At 44.5% G+C, this 22,833-nt stretch overlaps 1 protein-coding gene across 1 annotated transcript in view; it reads left to right on the top strand.

Annotated features, from left to right (window-relative positions):
- The window catches only part of FBXW8 (F-box and WD repeat domain containing 8), a 95,793-nt gene that overhangs the window by 55,858 nt on the left and 17,102 nt on the right, over nucleotides 1-22,833 (top strand). The window contains exons 6-7 of the mRNA XM_081802130.1: nucleotides 387-583; nucleotides 3,521-3,727. Coding sequence (XP_081658256.1) covers nucleotides 387-583; nucleotides 3,521-3,727 — 404 coding nt within the window. The remainder of the gene's footprint in view (nucleotides 1-386; nucleotides 584-3,520; nucleotides 3,728-22,833) is intronic.

The raw sequence follows: 22,833 nt of genomic DNA, 5'->3' as shown, positions 1-22,833 counted from the left end.
TTTTTTTTTAAAGATTTTATTTATTTATTTGCGAGAGAGAGAATGAGAGACAGAGAGCATGAGAGGGAGGAGGGTCAGAGGGAGAAGCAGACTCCCTGCCGAGCAGGGAGCCCGATGCGGGACTCGATCCCGGGACTCCAGGATCATGACCTGAGCCGAAGGCAGTCGCTTAACCAACTGAGCCACCCAGGCGCCCCCTTTGCTCACTTCTTAATTGCTTTTTTTCCTTATTGAATCTTAGAAGCTCTTTATTAGGAAATTGGCCCTTTGTTATATGTGATGCGAACTTCTGTACCTTTTAGTTTTCTTTGTAGCGAACAGTTGTTTTTAAAGTTGTCCATTTAAGTGAATTTACAACTGTTACCTGCATTGTTCTTTTTACATAGGATTTCTTAACATTTGGGATCTAAGGACTGGAAAGTATCCTGTCCATCGTTTTGAGCACGACGCAAGAATACAGGCACTAGCCCTCAGCCGGGAAGACGCAATTGTGGCCACAGCTTCTGCTTTTGATGTTGTGATGTTACGCCCGAGTGAGGAGGGATATTGGCAAATCACTGCCGAATTTGAAGTTCAGAAACTGGTGAGCTTTTAAGTCTGGTCACTGTATTCTCCGTTCTTGGAATCTCTGGGTCTAATATAGACAGAGAGTAATGATGTCGGCAGCTCCCATTCACTCAGGGCTTTCTCTGGGCCTTACATTTCTAAATCTCACCACAGCCTTGCAAAATAGATAGTATTCTTTTCCCCATTTGCCAAAAAGCCAGTAGAGGCTTAGAGCAGTGAATTGACTTGCCCCAGATCTCAGCGCTAAGAAGCTGTGCTTCAAACCTCAGGGCTGATTTCAAGGCTAGGGTTTCTCATCACTGGGGTCCTCAGCTTCCTTCACATTAATAGGACATTCACCCCTGGAAATCTGAGCTCGGTTTCTGGCCTATTATATAAGTGAAAATGAATTCAGTGGTATCATCCCAGTCCATATGGGAAGGAAGATTTCCATCCCGCACTTTCTTCCACCTAAGATTTTCTCACCTGGAATTAAGAGTAACTCCTGAGTGAAAATAAATTTAAGTCAGTGTTAATTGGGTAGCCATGTTCCAGGATGTCATGCATGAAGCTCAGCCAACCTTTAGAGCTCTTCACGTAGAGCCTGTCTCTGAGTCCAGTTATATGTGAGCCTCCATGTTTATATGGCAGGAGATGATTTTGTGGTAAGAAGGAAGAGCTCAATCTATGCTAAATTTGGATTTAATTTAAACAAACTTGATTTTGACACTAGTGGGAAAGCGAACAGAAAAGCCAGTGTTGAATAATGAATTGATGGTCTGACCTGGAACAGATCCTGTTCTTTTCCCTTTTTCCCCCTGGTGGAAATCTTGTTAGGCTTGAGTAACTAAAAAGCCATGGCATCACTACTTCACCTCCATAAGCTTCTGGTCCCTTTAGTAAGTAATGTCTGCAGTTTGGGTGGTGGTTCCCCAAACTGCCTGACCCTCCTCTTGGAGTTTTATTAGAAAAATGTGGAAATACCATCTTTCTGTTTGTTCTCAAAACTACCATAGTGCTTACTATTTGGTCTCTGCCTAAAGAACATTCTAGACGAGCAATAATTATATGAATTCAGACAGTTACTTAGGATGTGAGTTCCTCTGTAAAGTGTAAATCCTGCCTTGGCAATAAGGTGGCACCCTGGCACAGACTGGAAGCTTTTTGAAGTAGTTTACAGCTCCTGGCAAATGGCACAGCCGCAGTCGATCTGAGCCTCTCGGTCTGTCAAAAATCCAACAGGAAAGTGAAATTAAATGGCTAGACTGAGGATGTTGATTTTAGGAAAATAAGAAATGAGTTTTAGAATAGGGGAGAGAGGAAGCAGGCAGCCACTGCTGGAGGCACGTGTTGTTATGCTTTTTATGTGTTATTTCTCATCCTGGATGAGGGGTTTCCACAAAATGTGCTGTCACTGAAAAAGGCACCTCCTGGCCCGTGAGAGCCGGGCCGTTTTTGTCTTCCCCAGATAGGTTCCCTGGATCACAATGGCAGTGTTCCCTAGTTGGTACTACTGGCCTAGAATGTCTGTCCTTTGTGATGAGTTCTTGGCTGGGGACGTGGGGCCGCCACTCACACTCTTGGGCCGGAGGATTAGCAGAGTCACCCGGATGTTCACTCTCTCCCAAGCTCCTCTGGACAGTCCTCGGGATGCAGGCTTTTGAACTCGTTTGGCTTATTGTCCGGGCAGCGCTGTCCTTTCACACAGTGGTTTTCATAATTACACATCATGGCATACCTTCTGCTTTTGTACTCTCCCATTTCACTTGAGGTGAAAACCTGGCATAAACTGTGCTTGGGAGACATGTGCCACTTAGGGACATAGAAAAGCAAATTATTCCTGAAGGGAGCTCCTCATTCCCGTGCAGATTAGAGAAAGTGGTTGCAATAACGCAGTCAGGAATACTGTGGGGGCCTTTCTACTCTCGATAACCTTGAAGCCAGCAGAGGACAGATACCTCAGGTACTTTTAGCCTTTTAGCAACACATTTTTGGTATTTGCACAAATGTTAAAATGTGAATGGTGCTAATTTGGAACTGAGTGGTTAAAAAAAAAAACCTCTAATTTTTTGAAGTTATTATACCCTCATGGTTCAGAATTTAAAAGATACAATAAGGTTTACAGGGAGAAATCTCTCTTCCACCCCATCAAAGAATTCTGTTCCCTTTTTGAAGGCAGCCATCGTTAGCAGATTTATACTTGCATAAGCCACATATGTCCCGTGGTCCCCCTGGCCCCCCTTCACGCACAGTAGCACTCTGTGAATCCTGTTACCTTGCTTCCTTGCTTTTCTTCCCCCAAATGTATCCTGGATATGATTCCATTTGTATCAGTTTATAAAGAATGCTTCATGCTTTTTTTCCCGTGGCTGCATAGTATTCCAATGCATAGATCTACTGTTAATTAGTCCCTTCGTAAGGCGTGTTTAGGTTTTTCCAGTTTTTAGCTAAGACAGCATAGTGCTACAGTAAATAACCTTGTACACAGTTGTTTTGCATGTGTGTGAGTGTACTTGTAAGTAAATCTCTAGGGCTAACTTGCTGGTTCAGAGCGTATGTGCATTTGACATTGTGGTAAGTATTGCCAGATGTCCCTCTAGAGAGGTTGGACTAGATTACATCCCACCAACCATAAGCGGGATCCGCAAATATGGTTGTCCCTCCTCCACTTCCAGACCAATGTCCTATCAGGCTAATTGATCTTTGCTGATATGACTGGTGAAAATGGTATCTAGGTGAATTTTTACTTTGTATTTCTCTTATCAGGAATGTATCATGTTTCTTTTACAAAGAGCAACTTTTTATTAGTGTAAGAACTGTGTTCTCATTTCCTGTGAACTGAGACCCTTTGCCCATCTTTTTCTGTTAGGTTGCTGGTCTTATTGACGTATAGGAGGAATTGTGTATTTTTGACCAAGTCAGGATGAACCGTAGGTGAGACCTGATGGACTACGTAACTCTTATCCTTTCACAGGTTGACTACCTTGAAATAGTTCCAGATACTGGAAGGTACCCTGTGGCAGTGGCCACGGCTGGAGATCTGGTATACCTGCTAAAAGCCGAAGACTCTGCCAGAACCCTCCATTATGTCTACGGCCAGCCCGTCACGTGTCTGGATGTCTCAGCCAGCCAGGCTGCTTTCGGTGTGAAGAGTCTAGGATGGGTATACGAAGGAAACAAGGTACAAAAATAGTAAGATGTATAAGGAAAAAAAAGAACATCGATTTTTATTTTTTAGAAGGCAATTAAAAAATTAAAGCAGATACATTTTTTAAGGTGTATTCAGGCAATATATATTCAGCATGGTATAAAAAGAAACCTCAAGCACTTCTGAAGGATATAAAATGAAAAGTAATTGTTTCCTTTCTCCTCCCTTTCCCCAGCCCCACTCCACAGAAGAAACTATTAAACAGTTTTTAGGTATCCATCTAGAAAAATTTAATGCATTTATAGGTACGTTTATACATTAAAAAATGAGATCATAGTATACATACTGTTCTGTACTCAACATTTTTGTTCAGTAATATACCTTGGAGCACATTCCGTGTCAGTACATAGGATTCCAGCGTATGCTTCCGACCCACAGTCTGTCTATCCAGCCCCCTCACTGGTGGGCAGTTCGGTCGTTTTCACTGTTTGGGCTCTTACAAACCACGCTACAATGTGTATTGCAACTTCTGAAAGTCCTTGTGTAGTAGATCTCTAGGATAAATTCCTAGCAGTTATGTTGCTTGGTCAGAGGGTATGTGCACTTAAGATGGTGATGGACATTGCCAAATTGCCCTCGAAAAGGGTTGCAGCAAAATTTCTCACCAGTAGTGCATAAAAGTGCCTTCTGATCATCTCTGAGTCAGAATTAAGGAGACAAGTTTTTAACTGAAATTCCTTCCATGATGACTAAATTTTGTCACTACCTAGCATTTTACTATCCTGACTATAGGCCAAGTACTTATTCTTAAAGCTGATTTATCTCTTTCTCTGCCAGTGAAATCAGGGGAGAAAGGGATCAAGTTTTGTTTTGTTCTGTTTTTCTCCAATTTGCCTGCTCTTGACCCTGCTGGCAGTGGGTACAGTCCTTGGGAAGGAGCTTCCCTGAGCCAGCAGCCCCTCTGATGATGCTTCTCCTTCTGGAAGGAGGCCTTCTTCCACAGAGCAGCATTGCGACCTGGAGAAGAGCCAGGCTCTGGATGCACACAGCCCGAGTTTCAGACCCAACTCAGCAGTAACCTACCACCCTGTGTGACCTTAAGCAGGTTGCTTAACCCTTCTGTGCCTCAGTTTTCTCATTGGTAAAAGGGAGTTCCGAATAGTACCTACTTCATAAAACTGTAGGGTTCAATGAAAGCCTGTCTGTAAAGCTTGTAGGCATAGTGCCTGGCACGTGAGCGTTACCATCATGGCGCTTCCTGTTTATTTCCTCCACTCATAGTTTAAGTCTGGCCTCTGGTTGTGATTTTTACATCTTGTTTCCCCTGTGTATAGTCCCCTCTAAGATCAAATCTCATTCATCAAGGTGTTCACTGGTTTTGCAACTTAGTAAATGTGCAAAGAACTGAAGCATCCCGGATTGCAGTGACTTACTCTTCGTTCGGGAAGATGCATAAAGCAGTCAAAAATACATGTGGCTTTTTGCAACCTCACTGTGACAATGGACTCCCTTTGTGCTCTAGTTAGCCTGTTTTGTGGAAGCACATTCAGCACAGCTTAGCTGGAAAGATAGACTTAGGATGATTTAACTCCTGTGTTGTGCCTTCCTGGGGGGTGGGGGAGGGGAGAGCAGTTGGTTTCCTAAGGCAGTTTCCTTTCTCGGGCTTTGAGAAAACCTTTTCTGGTCCCCGGTGAGCTCATTTGTTGAGAGAAGAGAGACCTTTTTGCTGTCTAAGTTTTCAGCCATCGTACTTTCATGTTTTGGTTATCTCCTTCATGTCTCAAGTTCTCAGTGTAGTGAGGTGATAGTTATATTTAGCACTAGCCTGGCTTAAATTTGTCCTATTTTAATAAATTTTTCATAGGCAGGTCCTTTTTCTCTTTGACTTACCTGAGTGGATGTATTTGAGAAACCAGTCAAGGGATAGTTGAGCACAAAATTAGACTGGGTGCATCCTTTGGATATTGACTCAAGGAAGTGCTGTTTTGGATGTCTCGGGTTTTCCAACCCAGTTAAAAGCACTAATTAGGGGCACCTGCGTGGCTCAGTTGAGCATCTGCCTTCAGCTTGGGTCAGGATCCCAGGATCCTGGGATCAGCCCCATATCAGGCTTCCTGCTCAGCGGGGAGCCTGCTTCTCCTTCTCCTCCCCCCTTGTGTGCTCGCTCACTTTCTCTCTCTCACTCTCTCTTGCTATCTCTGTCACTATCTCTGTCTCTCTCTCAAATAAATAAATCTAAAAAAAAATAAAATAAAAGCACTAATTATTAGAATCGGCTGATTAACCCACTGATTTTATGAAAATTCACTTTTAAAAGTTTATGGTCCCTCAAATAAGTCATTACCTGGTATTTTTCATTGGTGTTTTAGAATGAAGAGTGGAAGTTAATTTGCTACAAGAATGTGTTTCACGATCTCTTTGAATCTGATGGTACCATTAGTCATCCAAATATTTTGTGAGTGCAGCTCCAAACCCTCCAACACTTGTGCGGGTAGATGGCTGGTGGTTGTTAGTAGTGCGGTAATAGCTTTGCATTGAGATGTTTCTCCAACATGAATGCCACCCACTGAAACGTGAGGGAGGCCAAGCTATGTCTGTGAAACTTTCCTCAGTTTTGAGGAGGCAGCACTTTCCATCTGATTGTGTTCAATGGATTCTCTGCTTGTTTGAGAAAAACCTGCATTGTTAGGAAATGTAATTGTCCTGTAACATTTCTGGGTGAGTTAAGCCATGTCATGGGTGGCTCTAAGATTTTAGTATCATCCTGCTGTCCTATAATGTAATACCATAATTCCCAAACAGTGTCACGTGCGGTGCTCAGCGTCACTGTGCTGGTGAATACCATGTTTTGGCTCTATCTGCTTTGGCCCGGCAGCACGTGGCCCAGCACGTTTTATTAGGTTAGTGTGAGACTATTAGCAGGAAGAGTTTGCCTGCAGCTATATACACGTGGGGCTTTGGGTCTGTGCCTCTGGCCTGTGTATTTAGGATTCAGATGAAGGCTTTATGAGAACAGAGAGTTTGGTTTATCTTCATTTGTATTGATACGGAACTGAGGTTTAGTTATAATCCGTTATTGATTAACTGTGATCAAAGCAGATGGTGAAGTCCAAATGTTGATACAGAATTTGAGTCCGCAACCAGAATTTCCCCAGCCTGTAGAAGTATTCCAGCGGCGTTATTTGTGTTCAGTTGGAGAATATTCTCACACCATATGATGATCACATTAACATTTTATAGGCACCACAGCTATCTGAGCATCAGATAATGATGGTTTCAGATCCATCCGTTCAGACATCCAGCTAGCCAGCCGGACACACGTTGGGCACAGAGAGTTACAGAACACCAGTTGCGTTCCTGGCATTGGAGTGTTACAACAGCATTCTGCACAGGCTTCAGCAAATTGGCACTTCTAGAACCTAGCCCTGTTAATATACACAGTCTCCTAAGGAGATGAAACCAAGGAACATAGCACAAATGTATTTAATCTCAGGGCACCTGGGTGGTTCAGTTGGTTGAGCATCCGACTCTTGATTTCCGCTCAGGTCATGAACTCAGGGTTGTGAGATCAAGCCCCGCATCAGGCTCCATGCTGGGCATGGAGCCTGCTTATTCTCTCTCTCCCTGCCCCTCTGCCCCTCCCCTGCCTCACATGTGGATGCATGCTTTCTCTCTCCCTCTCTCTCTCTCTCTCTCTTTCTCTCAAAAAAGAAAAGAAATGTATTTAGTCTTAAGAAAAGGCTTGTAAATACAGCTGGTGGTTCAGCTGTTTCCAGCTCAGGAAGGATCAGAGAAAAGCTCTGGTACCACTTGGTTTGCCTGTGTGCAGGGATCCCCAGGCTTACACGCTCCAGAGTTTTAATATTGCCTTCTTGGGCTCTTGGCTTCAGTGGCACAAATGACCTGAAAGGTGGCCATTGCTAAGTGGCATGTGATGGTGAGGGAAAGCAAATGTAATTGCAATTACTCTGGTCTCCATTGTGCTGCAATGCAGAAATCCATGTCAACTCTGTTACCAACCCTCTAAAATGTGTTTTTATGTTTCACATTTCCTGAATCTGTCAAAAACACTTCATCCATGAAAATGGTATTTATGATACTGTATTATCTTTATTAATTCTTTTGCTGCTTGAATTAAATTTTGCTCTCAGAGGTAGAGAGAAGATAGAATTGCCTCATTTAAGAGCATTATGTTGACGATGAGTCTCATGTCTCATAAAGGAAAAAGAGAGACCCACTTAGGGCTCTTAGCATCATTCTATGTATTTGGACATATTTCCTAATTTAGTTCTGAAGTACTTGGCATTCGATGGCAGATCGTATTAAGCAGCACGCGGCATGCATCCTAATCAGGGGGATGTGAGTGAAGTAATCCAGAAGGCTGGAATGTGTTTGACAAGGACGCTTGCTTGGCGCTGCTGCCTCAGCTTACATCACGCTGGACAGTAATTGCTAACGTCTCCTATGATAATCATTCCCTAAACATGAACGTGAAAGGACTCTGGATTGGTGGCTTGCGCTCATCACGAGTTGAAATATCAGTCAGAGAGAGCCTTTGGAATCAGAAACGCAGCACCTGTGAGTTTGGGCCCCGCTCTCCCATACCTACACTAGAATATGAAATCCATCTTTTGCTCAAGGTTCTATTCCAGAGAACAAAAACTTGGTATTTTACAAGCAGGATGACTAATTTAGAATTGAAAGTTCACAAAGTAAATGGCTAATTTTCTTTTCACTCTCATCTTAAAACCTTTAAAAATTTTTTTTTTTTAAAGATTTTATTTATTTGCGAGAGAGAGAATGAGAGACAGAGAGCATGAGAGGGAGGAGGGTCAGAGGGAGAAGCAGACTCCCCGCCGAGCAGGGAGCCCGATGCGGGACTCGATCCCAGGACTCCAGGATCATGACCTGAGCCGAAGGCAGTCGCTTAACCAACTGAGCCACCCAGGCGCCCCTAAAATTTTTTATATATACTTTGTTCTTGGAGAAATTTAGGAAAATAGCTCTTGGAGACCAGTTTTCTTGGGTTACTGAGTGATGTGGACTACCAAAAAGATCCATTTTTGCTGTTGAGATTGCTGCCATTGTTAGTGACTCCTTATTAAACACATGCTGTACGCTAGATTTCTTTTTCTTTTTTTTTTTTTTAGATTTATTTAAGAGAGCGTGCACACACACGTGCGAGTTGGGGGAGGGGCAGAGGGAGAGGGAGAAAATCTCAAGCAGAGCCCTGGCTGAGCACCGTACCCGATGCAGGGCTTGATCTCTTGACCTTGACATCATGACCTGAGCCAAAACCAAGAATTGGACACGTGACTGAGCCCCCCAGACACCCCCGTGTGCTAGATTTCTGACTGGAACTGGAAACCGAGATGAATCAAACATGACCTCTGCGTGGGGCTTGCTGTCTTGTGGGCCTTACCAGCAACTTAGCAACACAAAAGTGGTTTTCTCGCCATCAAGATGGACCTGAGGCCCTGTGGAGGCCTTCTTACTGAAGTTGCTGAGTGTCAGAGCAATGAAAAGTTATACAGATAAATAGATGATGATGGAACATTCAAATGCTTTTCGTATGCGTTTTAGCCCTGAAATGGTATCAGGAGGTGAGATAATGGTTCTGTATTGTTAATGAATAATAATAAGTTCTCACGTGTTGTGGAAGCCCTGAAGGAACCTCCATGGCTCTAGGGTTTCTCAGGGCATGGAACCTCTGACTTTGGAGACTTTTTGGGACCGCACCACCTCTGATATCCTGTGCAGTCATAGTGGGTGACTCCGCAAAAAGCATTTCTTGGAATACTGCTGCTGCTCATGGAAGCTAAGAGGGCTGTAGGGTCTCTAGTGGTCTTGAACCACTCCTGAGAGGGTGTGATGAAGCCAGAGGAAGGAAATAGAGGGGAGAGTGTTTTCAGCTCCAGTCAAGTAGTGGGAGAACCACTGGGGACTCAGCAAGGTTCTGGAGTCAGATAAACCTTAGATGGGTCACTTGCATGCCTCAGGCTCCCCATGTGGAAAGGGAGAAGACCTGGGAAAAGCAGGTAATGGGCTTTGCGTGGGGCTGGTGCTCAGCACTTGCAGGTTCCTCTTTCACCTCCCCACCCCCTAGCTTTAAATCAGTTGGAGTTCATCAGGAAAGCCTGGGTAGGGGGCAAGCCGAGGCAGAGGCAGCAGGCCTGAAGGGGAGGAAGTTTGGGGGAGGGGGGGCTCGGGGGAGCAGCATTGGGGTGATGCAGGCTGGAACACAGGGACTAGTGCAGGCAGGGCTAAAGCCATGCTTGCAGTGATAGCAATCTGTGATGCTTCACGAGATTCATTTTCCTGAGAATTGTTTTGGAAGAATACATTTAGAACAGATAAGGGATGGATCAATTTAGCTGCTTGCAGAACAATGCAGTAAGTTAATGTGAATGCTGAGTCACTTTGTGTCAAAGCCTCTGACACACGAAGCCTTATTGGAGAGGACTGGCACTGTGTCTTAAACATCTTTTGTCTTCACTCACATTTGCACGATTTTTGTATACCAACGACATTTGTGTCATTTTCCAATTTTTAAAAACATGGACCAGTATTCTTGAAGCTCTGAGCAAGATTACAAGATGATTACACTGAAGTATATGATGATCATTGCCTTTCTTCTCTTTTGCCTCTTGAATTAGCTTAGAATTTTATTTAGGCCCTATTTTTCCCCCTCTCTTTTTTAATCGAAGTATAGCTGACGTACAATGTTATTAGTTTCAGGTGTATAACCTAGTGCTTTGACTGTTCTATACATTGTGCTGTGCCCACCATGGTAAGTATAGTCACCATCTGCCCCCATAAAATGTTATTACGGTATTACTGCCTATATTCCCTGTGCTGTACTTTTCATTCCCATGACTTATTTACAACTGGAAGTTTGTATCTCTTAATCCCCTTCACCTATCCAAAGAAGATCTACGGATGACCTGTTAATAGGGCCTAATTTTTCTAATGGCTTTCTTGATTATTTATGTGGAATTTCCATCCTGGTTTACCATTCCACACCCATGGAAGAATGTGAACTTGGAGTTGACCTTTGTGTTTGTTTCACCTCACAAATAGGTACAGCTTTGGTGAGTCTTGGAGTCAGTATGGCCCAAGCAGCAATTAGGTTTTGTTAGGGTTAAAAATTAGCTTGCTTTGGGGCACCTGCGTGGCTCAGTCGTTAAGCGTCTAGCTCAGGTCATGATCCCAGGGTCCTGGGATCGAGCCCTGCGTCGGGCTCCCTGCTCAGCGGGAAGCCTGCTTCTCCCTCTCCCACTCCCCCTGTTTGTGTTCTCTCGCTGTGTCTCTCTCTTTCAAATAAATAAAAATCTAAAAAAAAAAATTAGCTTGCTTTTCAATTGATAAAGATCAAGGAGGGGCCTATGGGAGTGTTTGTCTTTGCTCTAGAAGTAAAAACAGTAACACTATAGAATCGGAGGCATGCTCTGGTATATAGATGTCTGGACCTTTGAAACACATGGGTAGTTTCGCGGAGAGCAGGAGAAAGAAACCACACAGAAAATGACCTGTGTGAGTGAAATTTCAGGATATTTAAGACATTTTATTGTTTTCAAATACACCTAGCAGCTTAGACTAACAAAATATTATAAGTTAGAGAACTTTGCTTTTTATTCAATACATAGATGGAATATGATTTATTCATTTACTCAGCACTCCAGTTTCAATGAGGCATCACGTTAGAGTGGGTTAATAATTATAAATTATTGAGTTGCTTATGAGTCCTAATGGACGCAAAGTTACTCTTTTAAGCATTCTCTCTGTGTGTTATTAATTTGCACAGTAAAGGAAAACTCCAGCTCAGTCCAAGTTTGAGCGATCATATTCCAAATTAAGGAATTTGAGATGAGTAATGAGGTTTACAGTGTGTCACAGTGAGGCCAGGAATCCAACAGAGTGCCCCTCACCAAATGTCCAGGGTCGCTAGAACCCGGGAATAGGTTAGGTTACATGACAAAGGGGAATGGAGGTGGGAGAAGGAAGTAAGGTTGCCAATTTCCTGACCTTAAAATAGGGAGATTGTCCTGGATTATCTGGGTGAGCCCCGTGTAATTGCAAGGGTCCTTAAAAGTAGAAGAGGGAGGGAGGAGGGGAGGCCAGGGTGGTGTCATGTGAGAAGGTCCTGACTCCCTGTTGATGGCTGGGAGACGGAGGGAAGGGGTCCAAGAGCCGGGGAACGCAGGCAGCTTCTAGAAGCCGGAAAAGGCAAGGAAACGGATTCTTCCCTTGTCTTCAGCTGAGAACATAGCTGACACCTTGGCTGTTAGCCAGTGAGACCCACAGTAGGTTTCCATCCTACAGGATTGTAAGATGGTAACGATTTGTTTCAAAAAACAAAAACAAAAATAAAAAAAGGAGGCCAGGAATTGTCTGAACTGCAGGGCATGCAGAAAGCAGCTCTGCTGGGACCTGGGCCCCAGCCTCTGCTCACCTCTCCTGCCCCAGAAACGTCCATTGATAGAGGACCAACTGACTGGACCTGGACCAAATTCAATACCCAGACCCTTTGGATCTTTCTAGGTTAGGCCCTCTGGTTCAGGCTCCATCTACTCCCCTGGGTGTCCTCATTGCACTGCGGTGTTTCCTTGGGGTGTGAACTCTTAGGTTCACAAAAATGAAGTGAAAATAATTGCTCCCCAGTCCCCCCTCCCTCACTGGTCCCTGCTCTTTCCCCACCTCTGCACTCTTACACCACCTGTCGGCATACCTCCTCAGGGTCCCATTGGGCTTTACCAGAGCAGTGTGTGCATGCTGAGGACTGTGGGTAAGGCCCTGGTGCCGGCCGTCAGCCTGGCCCTCAAGACCTGTAGGAGTCAAGGTCCTGCTCTCCAGCCCACACCTCCAGAATGAGTCCCTTGCTCCAGCCAGGCTGACAAGGTCCACAACATGACATGTCTTGTTACTGACCAGTGGAAGCATTCCCTCTTTCCCTCCTGTCTCTCCATGTCCTTTCAGGAAAGGTCTGTCCAGAGTCCCACTTACCAGAAGGAGCCATACTGACACTCTGGCTCTCAGTGAATACCCTTCTTCTCTGACTTGGGTTGTACATGGTCTAAATCTCACCTTTTGGTACTGTTACTGCCCAGCATTCTTCTTAACTAGATTAGCATTAACTGGGAGGCAGGAAGTGAGCATTTATAGCTGAGTCATACTTCTGTCATGGTGGAGACTCATTTTTGGCTTGGGAGGCAGTATAGATGTAGGGCGGGGTTCTCAAATGCCAGGGGACATAGAAATATGTGGATCTTTGGACCCTAGCCCCAAGGCTTCTGAGTCAGGGGGTAAGGGGTGGGGCCTGAGAATCTGCATGTCTGGCAGGTGCTGTGATGCTCCTCGTCCTGGGGCCACACTCTGCGCACCATGGGGTAGAGGTTTAAAGAGCAGGGGCTTAGAGGCCCACTACCCAGGTTTGAATCCTGGTTCCAGAACCTCATCACTGTGTAAGTGCTCCACACCTCTGTCTCCTCATGTGTACAGCGAGTAAAATCATGGGACCCCCACCATATGGGACTGCGGGGAGCAGGTGAGAGACTGCATCATGGTAATCTTTTGCACCTAAGAGAACACTATAAACATTAGCCATTATTAAGAACCATTTTTCTGGGGGCGCCTGGGTGGCTCAGTTGGTTAAGCGACTGCCTTCGGCTCAGGTCATGATCCTGGAGTCCCGGGATCGAGTCCCACATCAGGTTCCCTGCTCAGCAGGGAGTCTGCTTCTCCCTCTGACCCTCCTCCCTCTCATGCTCTCTGTCTCTCATTCTCTCTCTCGCAAATAAATAAAATCTTAAAAAAAAAAAAGAACCATTTTTCTTGGAAACCAGAAAGGCATTGTGATATGGTGGCAGACACTGACGTAGGGATGGGACTGGCTGGGCTCTGCCTGCTGTGTCCTTGGCCACTCTTGCCACCTATGTAATTGGGGCAAGCTTCTAGGCCTCTGCGTCTTCGTGCATGAAATGTAGGCAGTAGTATTTGTCTTCCACTTGGTGGTTGTGAGAATCACATGGACTATTCTGAAAGGATTTATGTGAAGGAATATCAGGATTATTATTAACAGGTATTATAATATTCTTTATGTGCAAAGCCCTTCTGAGCTCGTGTGTGTGTGTGTGTGTATGTACAGTCCTGAACCACAGCTGTAGCGTGGACCGTCTGCCCAACACCAAAGGCCCTGACTGTTGAGCGCATTTGTTCACTCTTCCCCGTCAGCTGTCCTGTGTGTCCGGGGTCTGATTTTAGCCGCACTCTGCCTCTCTGCCCTCCTTTAAGCCTTTGTCCAGTCTAACCTGGGGGCAAGGTCAAAGTCACCACCCTAGTCAAAGGGGAACCAAGAGCCCGGCCAGTGTGACAGCCTGCACGTCAGGTCCGATGTTAAGTCTGTGGGCTTGTAGATTCCGTCACGTAGTCTGCAGCCTCCATTTGCCTCCCTGTATGAGAGCGATGGAATGACTTTCTCATGGGGCTGTGAGCAGTTACTTGTGGGTACTCTTTGGGAAGCACTTGGAAACTGCCTGTGTTCTTTGATACCATGAGGCGTATTGGGAGCCTAACAGGAGGGTGGGAGGATTTTCAGCTTTCGGTGATACGTTTGCAGAATAAGTCTAATCATTTCGTTGGGCTGAACGCTCTGACAAGGAACATTTCCTATTGGTTTTATGTACCCCCTTCACCAGTTCTTTGTGGTCACATCTCTGTTCCTTATTCTAGCACTAGGACATTGTCTAGAGAGAGCCCTGCAGCAAAGCAGAGAGCCCTATTCTGCTCACTCCACAGAGCAGACCCGCCTGCCTTTATTATTTCCAGCATCTACGGATGTAGGGTTGAGGGAGCGGGAGAGAGATGAGGATTACGTCTGCCTGCATTTTCACCCGAGCGTACTGTTGCTCTCTGGGTTCTTTTCAGGTTTAGGTCACAATAGGTGTTGGTTTGGCCTCGCTCTGGTCCTTTGTAGACATCTGCCCACACCACAAAGCCCCCACGTTTGGCACAGACCGCGGTGATTGGCAGTGCCTTCCCAGGCAGAGTCCAGTCCTGGAACAGCGGGGGTTGCAGGTGCATTGGCACGTGGTGGTGGGGAGCGCACGCGGGCCTTGCCTACCCAGCGCCTGGCGACACTCGGCAACACCGTCCCGTCCCTGAAATATCTTGGCCTTGTGGGCTTGTCACTCCAATTAGAACTTGAACATGAAAGCAGCCCAGGCTGCTGCTCCCATTGTCCTGCCTTTGAGTGTGGCCTGCGCCAGCAGCACGTTATGGAGACCGTGGAGGGGGTGCTGCCCCTCAGGGGTCCGCGCTCAGGCCGGGGGTCCGTTCCTTCAAGCCTCGCACCGTGCTGCTTACTGCTGCTAAGTGCACCTGGGAGGCAAGTTTCTGTTTGCCAACAGAGAGTCACCTTTGGGATGGCGGGGACAGTCATTGTGCACATGTTCACAGATTCGCCGTGTTACCAAGCCTCCCGCTCTGACTTCTCTCTGGCCAGGACTTACAAAATAGTCTCTCTGGCTGATTGTCAAAAATTACATCATATCGGAGTAAACTGCTTTTAAATCAGCCATCCATTATTCATGTATATTAACTGCTTTTTTATTTTTTTATTGGCTCTTTTGTGTATGATTTACTCTTTTCTCACTAGGCCCCCCTTCTCCCCAATTGTCTGTCTTTCTCATCGTTTTTTTTAAATCTTAGCTCATCTGTGAATTTATAGAGGCTGTTCACTTAGCTTTGTATGCGAACATGAATATGCAGACCCTGCATTTTTTGTAGTGAAAATTTTAACGACATTTTTGCGGGTCACATTTATGTTGGGTCAGAAAGGCAACTTGGGTCGTTTACGTGAGTAAATTCTACCCCAAAGACTGAGAAGTCTTTTTCTTTTGTGTCTTTTTTTTTTTTTTTTAATGGGTATTACTAGTCTTGCACTTCAAGATCTGTACTGAATGAAACTGTACCTCCCACTTCTGAAACAGCTGAATATGTCACCACGAGGGCAAAAGCAAATGGACTTAACGTGTTCATTTGTCCGCGTGCAGCAGATCTCTACTGTGGGCCGGTGTGCCGTGGGCCTGTGATCGACAGATACAGGCAGAGATGTGTAGCACTTACTCATTCTTCCATCAGATACATATTGAGTCCCTCCTTTGTGCCAAACACAGCACAGGTCTCCAGGAAATATCTGTCCACTGCAGACCGCAGTGCTGGAGGGTCCCCTGGGCACCTGGCATCTGTGTGGTCGTGGTGCATTGCCCTGATCCATGGCACTCGTCTGTTTGGAAGGACTGGACGCAGTCTGTTCTACTTATGTAACCCCAAATCGGCACTGTTGTCGTAGAGAGTATTTGCATACTTTTAAGCACATTTACCTGAATCTTGGCTCACTGTTCCTTCCAGCATCTCAGGCTTTTTTTTCTGGACTAATTTTCCATCTTCCAAAAGTATATTCTTTAGAAGTTCCTTTAGTTGAGGGTCTCTTAGGCACAGGACTTCTCTGTGTTTTTATCCCAAGAACCTATTTCACCTCAGTCTGAGGTAGTTTTGCTGGTCCTTTCTAACTGTAGGCTGACAGTTCTTTTCTCTCAGCCCTTTGAAGAGATTATTGGTTTTGACTCCATTGGGGCCACTGAGCGCTTGGCTGTCAGTCTAACGGCCTTTGCTCTCAGGACTCTTTCTCTGCTTTTGTCTGCTTTGAAGATCTTTTCCTTACTTGTGTCTGGTTTCTCTCTGATGTCTGTGAGTGTGCACGTACTTTTATTTTTCCCGTTTGGGATTTCTGTGCTGCTCTCCTTCCAGTTGTAGAACATTCTGAGCCATTGTCAGAATTTTCGTCTCCCTCATCCTGTCTGTTCTTCCCGTCTGGAAGTCAGGGTGGATGTATATTGGACCAGCTTGTTCTCCTCTGTGCTATTCACTGCTCACTCACACTTTCCGCCTCTGCCTCTCCGTGTTGTGTTCTGAATGATGTCTTCAACTCTATCTTCGGTTCATAGAATTCTCTTGGACTCTAATTAGTGGTTTAACTTATCCATTGCCTTTTTAATTTCTAGAAATTCCATTGGTTTTGTTTTTCCCGAGGCTGCTTTGCTGCTTTTGATCCCTCACCCTCTTTTATTTCTATAAACATTTTCAGCATACATTTTTTGTTTTATTTAATAAATATCTGATATCCTTGGAAGTCTGATTATTCTGTTTGTTTTCTGCCTCTCATTTATGATTTGTTTCTTTCTGTATTTGGGATTTTTTTTTATTATTATGAGCTCATATTTGGCTGATCTTGATTTGTAGGTTTCCTAAGGGGTTGTGAGAGGGTCTTCCTCCTGAGAGGACTCTGCCAGGTACCAGGAGACAAGTTACCAACCTGAAAATACTTTAATTACTAGGCATGAGGATTTTTGGCCTTGCAGGTAGTATAAATTCAGAGTCTGAGCCTGGGTGAGGGCAGACCCAGAGCCCACATTTTCCATCCTGAGCTGAACCTGAGGCAGACAGGTTTCCAGGTAGGCTCTCTTTGCCAGTGGATTGGCTTTTTCCCCGGTTTGCTTTTTACTGAGTGTACCTATCCATACAACGGCCCCAGTTGTAGCAGACATCTCGGTTCTGGTGTTCCATTTGGTGCTGGCTGGAAACTTCGCCTCCTCTTTCCCCAGTTCTAGGCTCCTGACGTTGGCAGACGTCCTCAGAGCAGCCCCTGACATGAGTGCTGCTTCCTTTTCTGGTTTTAGCGCCCTCTTCATTTTTGGCTCCTCAGAATTTCTCAGATTTCTTAGGAGTTAAACAGAATGTCTGAAGAATGTTTAATAGACTGAAACTTATCCAGCATTTTCAGTGTTTGTAAACAGGAGGGTTTTCCACATATTCTAGTCTGCTGTGTTGTCAGGGTAAAACCTTAGCCTGGATACAGTTAGGGTGTTCTAGAATCTGGATATTCTGGAGAGAGATCTGTAGAACCTCCTATTGTGAGTAGGATGAAGCGATTCTTTGTATAGGCCAGTAGCAAAATTAGGCATCCCGAAATGGGGGGAGAATGTGTCAAGCAAAAAAAGGCGTCTCTGGGTATTTATTTATTATGAACCAGACTGTGGTGAGCTCTGGGTTTGCCGGATACCACGTACCAATCAGTTAATCTCCAAGCACATGCTGGGTCCTTGATCAGTGCTGCGGGAATGAACGATAGGATTTCGGCCCCAAGGAACTTCGAGCCTAAGTTTGAGCAGTGTTTTACAGCACTTGGCGTGGTGCTTGGTCACAGAGCCTCAGGTGGCCTGCCCAAAGCAGTCTCCAGTGTTTGAGCACACAGGTCTGGGAAAAAAGCTGATGCACAGTTCAAGATGGCCCCTTGGGAACATCACCTGAAGTGTGTAGCCAGTAAATACCTTCAATACTGACAAGAGGGGAACTTGTCAAATTGAACTCTGCCAAGGGCGCAGAGAGAGCACGAAATAAGCTTCATTGGCATGGAAGAGGAGAGAACATGAAGGTTATTTGTTTTACTCTCTAGAATTTGGCTTCTTACCATGACTGTCCCCCTCAGAAGAGCAAAGTATGTGTGGTAGTGATGGGGGTGGCTTCTGAGGGAATCAAGAAAGAAAGTAGGTAGATTTTGTCATCTCCAAGGATTTCAGATATCCTCTCCCATACCATGCCTTTTATCTTTGACTGTCTCAGCCCAGCATCTCCCAACCTTTAGCTCTCTTTGTCACTTCCCATTTTTAAAAGGGCGGCAGACAAGTGTTCTTTAAACCAGTGTGCTTTTTAATTTTTTTATTTTATTTATTTTTAAGATTTTATTTATTAGAGCACGTGCACAAGCAGAGGGAGTGGCAGGCAGAGGGAGAAGCAGGCTCCCCGTTGAGCCAGGAGCCCAATGCGGAACTCGATCCCAGGACCCTAAGATCATGACCTGAGCCAAAGGCAGATGCTTAACCGACTGAGCTACCCAGGTGCCCCCACTGTGCTTTTTTAAATGCTACCATCTTGTAAGGAAGCCTTCTGACCACTTCTCACTCCTTTGGAAAGGCAGTGCTGGGGTCCTGAGGAGGTGAGCCAGTTGCTCAGGTTGTTGGTGTGATGCCTTTGGCAGATAGAGGAGTATGAGGAGGACTTACTGTTTGGGTAAGTTTAAAATCAAAACAGAAATGGAGCTCCTTTCTTCATTCATCAGTACATGACCAAAAATCTGGGACTGCAAGGCTCTACAATCTCTTCATAGTGATTTCTGTATGCAACTGGGTCCTGTTTCATTATGAAGGTAATAGCAGTCCCAGATTTAGGAAGCATTTGCAGTGCGATACTCAGTTCTCACTGGGTGGGCGAAGGACCTCACCCCACTGCAGGGACAGTAGCCGTTTCTTAGCTCTTTCCTTCATGCTTTGGTTGGAAAGCCAGTCCTGGGCACACTCCATATTCTGGGTCACACCTGGAAGGTACAGGGCCTACCTGCACCAGGGCATCCCAGATGTTGGCCTTGGGGCTGCCACCTCCTTCCTGATTGTAACCCTGCCGCCCCTGCCATTACAACACCAGATGCAGGGACATGGCTGTAAGGTGGGTCTCCTCAGAGAGGCAAGTCCCATGTATGGAGACCAGGACAGCTGGGGGCCGTGCAGCAGCTGGTGAAGAGGTGGACCCTTTCAGCTGGCAGCAGGCTGAGGCTTCTGCATGTCAGCCGCCGTCCCTGGTCATCCCAGTACCTACTGCAAAGATGATGATTAATAAATATTTGTTGACTTAGCTGTTGAACGAATTACATTATTGGTCTAAAAAAGTAGAAACAACCCAAGTAGCCATCAGTATGAAATTACATATCCATAGAGAAATTCTGTGCAGCCATTAAAAAGAATAAGATCTATCTGTAAAGACCAATGAGGAAAAGGACTCTCATGTTGTTTAGGAAAAACAAGTTGTAAAACAATATAATCCCCTTCAGAGGAAAAAAACAGTTTTATACACACAGAGAAACAGACAAGGCAGACCTACGTCTAGCCGTATATACACTGAACTGCTAAAGGGTGGTTATTTCTGAGATCTACAGTAGGTTACCACTTCTTATTATGTCATTCTGTTAGAATTTGTTACAAGATCTATTACGCTTGAAATCAGGAAAAAAAAAAGTTGTTTAAGAAAAAGATTTCAAAGAAATCTGAACAGCTGCCAAAATTGAAAGTTTGGATTCTAAGACTAGGATTTATGGAAATACTTTAAGGTTTCTAAGAAAAAAAAAAAAAAAAAGGAACTTTCTGCTGAAGTTCTTTTTAAACAATGCTTGTTTCCATCAGGTGCTCTCTCAGTAGATCTCTACCTGGAAGCCAAAGAGCAAGACACACCACCCAGTGTCCTCTGACCGCACACGCATCTCCTGTAGTTCTCTCTGGAAAGTAGATGCCGGTCTTAACCTTGTCACTTGAAATCATTCTTAAAATAAAACTTTGCTCTGTAATCACTTATGTAGGCTCTTTTGTAGCATACACTTGGTACCTAAAGGGAAAAATCCCCAGCAATATGTATTGATTTGGCGGTCACATTAGTGCAGAACATTTTCTCTGAGATTTTAGCTCTGGATAGTATTTGCCTTCTTTCCAGCATATCCATACACCTCTGAGAGGGAGTCAAGTGGCCATGGGTTGAGACTCACCCAACTAGGGCAATAAAGAGAAAAATTAGTCTAATGCATGGTCTTAACAAGAGGGGGGGAGTGTGAGCATGAATAATTAATCTCACTTGTCTGTGGCAATCAGATAAAATGAAGTCCCATTTGCTCAACCTTATTAAAAGAGAGAGAGCGCGGGAGGGAGGGAGAAATGGTAAAGGTCATTAAGGGACTTTTAACATGGAAAGACCCACCTCTGAGATGGGTAATGTGTTTTCTAATCTCTGTGGTCTTTAACTAACCCTAATGGTAAAGGTGCTCTTCGGATATTCGGATTCATTGAATTATTAAACATTTCAGAAAATACTTGACTCTTGACTACAAACTTTGATACCTTTATGATGAATTTGCAGTCTTTCTGGAGAGGGATCAGATTTCCCTGTGTCACTCAGAGATGACCCCCTCCACTTGTCAAAAAAGAATGAGAAAAAGTAAAGACGGACTCAACACTAGATTTTCATTCTTACAGTTACCGCAGACATTTGCATATGCAGCTTTTAGGTTATTCACTATAGATCGAAGATTTGATTATTTCTATGTTCTTACTTGAAAGAATAACTTTTTTCGGGTATTTTAGAATTGTTGAAATGTTTTCAGAATTATTAGAACTATTTAGAATTCTTTGAGTTTTTTTCAAACTTATTTTCAACTGCTTGAAAACAAAAATAAAACTTAGCTTGTTCTCTGTAGTCTTAATGGATTAGGAAAGCATTTTAAAATTTGAAATAGCCTCGGGGCGCCTGGGTGGCTCAGTCGTTAAGCATCTGCCTTTGGCTCTGGGTGGCTCAGTCGTTAAGCATCTGCCTTTGGCTCAGGTCATGATCCCAGGGTCCTGGGATCGAGCCCCGCATCAGGCTCCCTGCTCTGCAGGAAGCCTGCTTCTCCCTCTCCCACTCCCCCTGCTTGTGTTCCCTCTCTGGCTGTCTTTCTGTCAAATAAATAAAATCTTTAAAAATAAATAAATAAATAAATAAAATTTGAAATAACCTCTTTTCCTTTCAGGTGCTGCTGGTAATAGTTAACATGATAGTCTCGTTTGAACTGTGAAGCATTTCCAAAGATTCACTTGTTAGAAATGTGTGTTGACAAGGAGATCATGGTTTTCAAGGTGGAGACCATCAACCTCTCAGTACTGAAATAAGAATCTGTATCCTGATAAATTGATAAATGTAAGGTTGAGAAGAAAAAGATAGCACAAGATTTTCATGTGTGTGCAAAGGGAGGAGAATCTCTATAAAATATTAACATTAAAACTTTTGAGTCCAGTCATTTTAACCACATGATCAACAGAATAGAAGCATGCTCAGAAGTGTGTGTGTGTGAGAGAGAGAGAATGAGGAGGCTTTTGAACTGTGAATTCTGGGGACAGGGGCTGTATCTTAAGTATTTACAACAGTGACTAATCCACAGCAAGCATTTTTTTTTTTAAGATTTTACTTATTTGAGAGAGAGTGAGAGATCACAGAGGCAGTGGGAGAGGGAGAAGCAGACTCCCTGCTGAGCAGAGAGCCTGACATGGGGCTCGATCCCAGGACCCTGAGATCATGACCAGAGCCGAAGGCAGACACTCAAATGGCTGAGCCACCCAGGCACCCCCAAAGCAAGCATTTAATGTTAATTAATTGAATTACTATGGGGTTTTTTTTTTTTTAGTAGAAGACTTAAATAATCTTTAGAAAGATTCCTTATGAATCATCCTTTTTTTTCTTTTTGCTGCAGAGAAAACAGAAATGTTCAATCATAATGAATACATTGTCTGGAGATCAAGGATACTTTATTTGCTTTCACACCTTATAGAACAGAACCTCCTAAAATTAGCATGTGGAGAGTGGCTAAAGAGAGAAAGGTTTGGGAATGTCAATTATACATCAGTTAAAAAACTTTTTTAACATTCGGGAATAAGACTTTGTGTTTTGGTTTGTAGTTTAGTCTTAAAGAATCATCTGTCATGTAGTGATTAACTATCCATCCTGGAAATTACCTTCTGGGATAGCAATACAGAGAGGGGAAAAATAAGAGAACACAGGCTGGCTCATCTGCGGACATCAGAAAATCAGAAGGTACCTTCCAAATCCGACACAGTCAGTGACCCTTAATTTCCATGCTGCTCTTTCTAGGTTAGGAAATTGGGCTACTTAATGTCCCCATTTGGCATTTTCCTTTGTGTCCTATGATTTTTGTACCTTGGCCTGAGGAATTCTTTGGATGTTCTTTTGTTTTCTTTTGCATCTCCTTTTGTCATTCTAGGAGCCATATCCCTATCCTGGAAAAGGTCAGGAAATTACTCACAGCACATCTCCATTAAGGGGAGCTGGGTGAGGGCGCCTGGGTGGCTCAGTTGGTTAAGCGACTGCCTTCGGCTCAGGTCATGATCCTGGAGTCCCTGGATCGAGTCCCGCATCGGGCTCCCTGCTCGGCAGGGAGTCTGCTTCTCCCTCTGACCCTCCCCCCTCTCATGTGCTCTCTCTCATTCTCTCTC

This window comes from Leptonychotes weddellii, chromosome 13 (assembly GCF_054177405.1).
Source record: "Leptonychotes weddellii isolate Sample4059 chromosome 13, ASM5417740v2, whole genome shotgun sequence".
NCBI lineage: Eukaryota > Metazoa > Chordata > Mammalia > Carnivora > Phocidae > Leptonychotes > Leptonychotes weddellii.
Note: the sequence above shows the minus strand (reverse complement) of the source record. Positions and strands in the feature narration are given on the sequence as shown.